Genomic DNA, 6000 nt, shown 5'->3' with positions numbered 1-6000 from the left:
GTATACTACGCTCTACAAGAGTAAAGATATCACTAGAAAAAATTTTGATCCCATAAAATGACAGACTTGGTATAAATACAACATTTTGCATAAGTTATCTTAGGGTTTTCAATTTTAAAATCATAAAACTCCGATTAAGAAGAAAAAATACGTTTAAAAAACTAAACACATATTAGATTTCCCAATATGTGACAAGCACTGTATGTCAAAATCATATCTTAATTTATTCAGTGCCTGATTATAAAATGACTACATCAAATCTGTAACATTAAGGTATCTTGAAACTGTAAAACCCTCAATAGCACCCCCTCCACCACAACCTCTGCATCCTGCCCCAAACACACACCCACAGGCTTTTACATGTAAGATAAGGCACCCAAAGCTCTGAGCCAGTAATTCATGTCATTTCCATGACACTCTTGCAGCTAAGATCAACTAGAATAGAATTAAACAAATGCTATTCCTGTCGTTATTCAGTCCTTTTGCCCTCAAGTTCTGACCTGCATTCCTTCTTCTAAACAGCAAAAATGCTATATCCAGAAATGTAATTCATTTTAAGTATTCTTCATAATAAGCATGAGATATATCTACTTTATATTAGTGAACAGTTGCACTCCAAACAAAAATATCCCCTAACAAGCAGATTTCTACTCAGTTGAAAGTTTGACTATAAAAAATTAAAAATATTTTCTATGTACTGGAAAATATCTAAAACTAGACTTAGATGTGTATTAGACACATAAGCTACATAAAACACAAGTGGAAATCAGTTACACCCATACATAATACACAATTTACTATTTTCATTTTTTGTCTTCTAGAAAACGTTATGTAGAAATGAGGAATTAAAAATATATCTTCTAACGGGAAAATATAGAACATCTTCATTAACATTACTTAAACGAGTCATTTTTTTAAGATTTATTTTTGAGAGAGACAGAGGGAGAGCCAGGTGGAGAGGGGCAGAGAGATAGAGAGAGAGAGAGAGAGAGAGAAAATCCCAAGCAGATACCCCACTGAGCAGGGAGCAGGCTCATGACCCGGAGACTGTGACCTGAGCTGAAATCAAGAGTGGGGTGCTCAACAGACTGAGTCAGCCAGGTGTCCCCAAACATGTTTCGAAGATTTGTAGCATAAAATATTCCAAGAAAACTAAATTTTGTAATTTGTCTAAGTTCCTTTAGAAAGTAATTTATTTCTAGAAATTGAAATAAAAAATAGCATGTTCACTTTCAGAATCTAAAAAGGAGGAAGATATAGTAAATAAAATTTTAAAAAAGGCATTTAACCACTTTTATTATCACAGTCTTACAATTTGCAAAGAAGTTCAAAAGAACACATAGTAATGTTTTCAAATTCATGTGCTGAAAACTCAAAAGTGTAAAATAGGGAATGGTTTCTCAAAATATTCTATTTGTGCAAATTTAGATATAAGTGGAGCTAATAAAAAGCTTACATAAACTATTTCCCTTAAAAGTTAACTTCAAAAAGAATAAGTATATGAATATTCCTTTAGAAGTAGTTGAGGGAACTAAAATATCTATAAAGATCCTTAACTGTACCCATACTCTCCTACCCCTTTCTTCTACCCCTCATTCATAGTAGATGATAAAATACAAAACTAAATTACTCCATTCTTCATCTGGCCTTGATCATATCCAGAGCTATTTATCTAAACCTAAGCCTTCTGTAGAAAATCAGTGGCCAAATCCAAAAGGTTTCCCTTTACCTCACTGCAGAATTTCCCCAGGCTCCATGCTTGTCTGTGAGAATGTTGATAATTTTCTGGATTAGTTGAGTTGCTGTCACATGGTCTCGATATTTAGCTGCTCTTATCAAATGATCACACATCTTCTCATCTTCCCGTTTGTCTGCTGAATACTGGGCACACAGTGACTTGGATAGGAAAAAAGAAACATCTATTAATACTATAAAAATATGAGAAAAAAACTACAACACACCATGAAATAATCTCTAACAGGAATTGAACTAACCAAAACTTTAAAATCATTTTTATATCCCTCATTAACTGAACTGAGATTTAGTGATCTACTGATCTACTACCTCAGTTTAACAATCCTGCAAGAATTTATTTCTCTGAATTCATTCATAAGACCCACACTCAGAAGTAGTTTTTAAGCAGACCTAAATAACTGGAAGAAGCCAATCATGTGAAGATGCAGGGGTCCACATGACAAGTAGCATGAAGGGGACTACAAAGCATTCCAGGCAAAGTGACTTAGAGTATGAATGTCCTAAACCAAGAAGGATTATAATCATACCCACAATGACAAACTGGCTCAGGGAAAGGCACTCAGGAAGAATGTTTATACCTTCAACATTATCTACTATATCCATATCTGCCTTGTCTAACCTCACCTGATAAGAGGAAATTAAAATTATTGATGAAAATTAGAAACTTACTGGCTTCTATACTGCCCCAACACCATATACATTCATATTAAACAGTATTAAAAATAGCAAAAAAAATTATTGAATAGCCCATTTTTTCTTTTATTAATATTGCACAAATTTAACTATCAAATTTACTTTTTAAACATTGGGTAAGTCATTAAACTTTGCTTGAAAAGGCATAATTCTAAACAGACGAGTCCAAAGTAAGCTAAATAGTAAAATGGCTTAAAGTGTTCTTTAATGGATCCTCCTTTACAATTTAAACAGCAACTTTTCATATCTGACATAAAATCTATAGATATAAATCACATTAAAGGGCTATTCTTTCCCGATTATCAATCTCTGTCTCATTGTGGAACATTAGAGTCACATTCTGACCTTAAAACATGATAAAAGGAAACCAAACAAGAATGTTTTGTAAAGATATAATAAACTTGTATCCATTTTTTAAAATATCTTTAAAATGTAATTTGAACACGTTCTTATTAAAAACCAATAATATAGTCTATGTATGACATATCATTCAAAGTGAACAAGAGATGAAGAATATTTGCTTCAAGATCAAATGCATGTTACTTGTTGGTGGAGTATATATTTGCAACATGTGTATGTGCTTGTGGTTGAAGGTTGAGTGGGGGTACCCCCAAGAAACCCTACTCACCTATCAATAAAATCAAGGGCCAGGTCTACTATTTTCACTCAGCATTACTTTACATCAACTTTTCTGTTTTCCTATTTTAAGCAACACATAAACTAGGTGACATCACAATGACCACATAAGTATTTGAATCTTAACAAAAATATCTGAATCTGAACAGAAAAAAAGTAGACAACCTGGGAACTAACAACTCAAATACATTTGATTATTGCTAAAGAAATTTAAGACTTATTACCATAGGATTAATAAATATAAGACAAACCTACGTCTTAAAAGAAATTCACTTACTTGCAGAAAAAGTGATAACTGAAGACAGAAACAATTTAGACTGGCCATTTATAATTCAAGTGACTATTCCAGCTCTTTAAATGTAAATGAAGACATAAAAACAGTATCATATTTGGTGGTCTTTCCTTCCAGATGCTGTATCTCTACCTAACTTTATTATCTGTCCTTTGCATGAAAGCTCAGAGGAGTGAACTTCAAATGAAGGAGATTCCTCAAGTATCCTCCTGTCATTGCTCCCTTCTTGATGGTCAGACTTTTTCCTTTATTATTCCTCATTATGAAATGCTGGCATTTCCTTAAGGCTTTGCCAAATGTCCCTTGGCATTATCATTCATTCCCACATCATCTCTTATTATCAATTTAGATCTACCTTTCAAATTTTTCATATCTGCCACAGCTCCTACCCTGAACTCTGGGCCCATATTTCTATCTGTAGGATAATCTCCAACTATCCAATAAGTACCTAAAATTCAAAATGCACAAAACTAATTACCATCTTTATCCCAAAAATGCTATTATACATCTGTCGTTCATGACCTCTCAATTTTCATTCTCTTCATAGCTCATCATTCCATTTCAGCAAAACTCAGTTACCCCTTACCACTTATCACTCTTACCACTGCCCTAAAACAGATCATTATTAGTTCACAATTCAGTTCTTGAAATAATCTTATAATTGCCCTCTTACAAACAGTCCCAGATTTACTTCAAGAAGAATTATTCTGGCATTGCACAGATACATTTATATACCCTACACTTTAAAAAGTACGTGATTATCTAAAATAATGAACAATTAGGACCAAATTTTACTAGCGAAGACCTTGTGTCCCTCTATAATTCAGCAATGTGGTATATTATCTTTCAATATGTCTGCCTATGAATCCTATATGCCAGACACACTCAGATTTTATGCTATTCCCCAAATATCTAACCTTGAGACATTGTCAAAACTTAGGAAATACATCTCTCCTATAGCCTTTGTATGTGAAACAAATTTAAAGATGTCTATTGAGAAGGTAAGATAGAAATTTGAAGGACAAACTACTAGAGAAGAGAAAGTTATTGAGAAAGTTAGAAATAAAAAGAGAGGTCCTCTTGATTCTTTAGCAGAATATATAGACTGAAAAAAATATCTGAAAAGTTCTAAGGTAATTGAAAATTAAGCAGTTCAACTCCAAATAACTTATGGATCAAAGATAAAATCACAAGGAAAATTAGAAAAATCTGTGGCAATTGGATGAGACAAATTTAAACAAAAATGTGTATCTTCACATGTTATATTATAAAATATTAAATACTTAAGGAAGAAATAATGCAAACCTTAGACTCTTTTCATGTGATAGAAGCTAAGGAATACAATGCAATTTACATTACAGGAATAGAAAACTAGAAACGAATATAATTTGGATAAATAAACACAAAATCCATAACAAAACATTAGCATTCAGCTATACACAAAATAAAGTATACATCATGATGAAGAGTTTATCCATGGAATGCAAGGTTGATTTAATATTTGAATATCAATCAATATGTCATCATATAACCAAAAAAGGATAAAAACATATAACCTCAATAGTTTTTTTTAAAGCATTTTACAACACTCAGAAGCATTTCGTGATTTAAAAAAGACAAAAAGACACACCACAAACTAGTAATAGAAAGAGACTTTTTAAGGGAACCACATCTATGAAAATCATTTAATTAAAATTGGGGATAAAACAAGTATGTCCTCTCTCTCATGACTTCCATTCAATATTGTAACAGGGTCCTGAACAGTTCAAAAAAGAGATAAAAAGAAGAAATAAAAAGACAGTTTGGAAAAGAAGAAATAACAGTATTTATCTGTAGATATGTTCATGTATGTAATACTCCTAAAGGTTCTGGAAAAACTACCCAAACTTGTAAGTTGACAAGTTTCTTGGCTACAAGGTCAATATATTAAAAATTAATTGTATGTCTAAATACTGACAATAACCAACTGGAAAATGAAAATAATACTATTTACAATAGCATTAAAATATAAAATAAATTAAAGAATATACAAAGCTATACAATGAAACTTTTATAAAACACTGCTAACAGAAATTAAAGAAAACTAAGTAAGTGGAGGAAGGACAATGTTTACAGATTTTAAAACTCCGTATCATCAAAATACCTACTCTCTTCAAATTGATTTTATAGATTCAACACAATCTTAATTAAACAGTTAGCAGCCTTGGGGTGCCTGCATGGCTCAGTTAAGCATCTGACTTTGATCTCAGCTCAGGTCTTGATCTCAGAGTTGTGAGCTCAAGCCCTGTGTTGGGCTCCACGGGTGGAGCCTACTTAAAAAATAAATAAATAAAAAGTAAAAATAAAAAATTAGCAGCCTTTCTTATGGATATTGACAAGCTGATTCTCAAGCATATATAAAAAACATTCTCAAGCATATATATATGTATATAACAAAACAATTAATGACAAAAGTTTTATATAAGAAAAGAAAATTGCAGAATTTAATTGTTTGAATAATGTTATAAAATTTGAAAATGAGAAGAGTTTGGGTTGTTAAATGAAGAAAGAATATCTTTTCGACAACTGGTACTAAAACATCTGGCCACTCACAGGGGAAAAAAAAGAAAGAAACTTGTCTTCCC

At 31.9% G+C, this 6000-nt stretch overlaps 1 protein-coding gene across 5 annotated transcripts in view; it reads right to left on the bottom strand.

Annotated features, from left to right (window-relative positions):
* The window catches only part of LRBA (LPS responsive beige-like anchor protein), a 741906-nt gene that overhangs the window by 372678 nt on the left and 363228 nt on the right, over positions 1–6000 (bottom strand). For all 5 annotated transcript variants that reach the window (XM_028125276.1, XM_028125281.1, XM_028125278.1 and 2 more), the window contains exon 37: positions 1730–1896. In XM_028125276.1, the coding sequence (XP_027981077.1) occupies positions 1730–1896 (167 nt within the window). The remainder of the gene's footprint in view (positions 1–1729; positions 1897–6000) is intronic.

Source organism: Eumetopias jubatus, unplaced genomic scaffold (assembly GCF_037043125.1).
Source record: "Eumetopias jubatus isolate StellerSeaLion01/CBP00866 unplaced genomic scaffold, mEumJub1_p1.0 scaffold_2, whole genome shotgun sequence".
NCBI classification, from domain to species: Eukaryota; Metazoa; Chordata; class Mammalia; order Carnivora; family Otariidae; genus Eumetopias; species Eumetopias jubatus.
The sequence above is the reverse complement of the archived record's forward strand: the minus strand, read 5'-3'. Positions and strand labels throughout refer to the sequence as shown.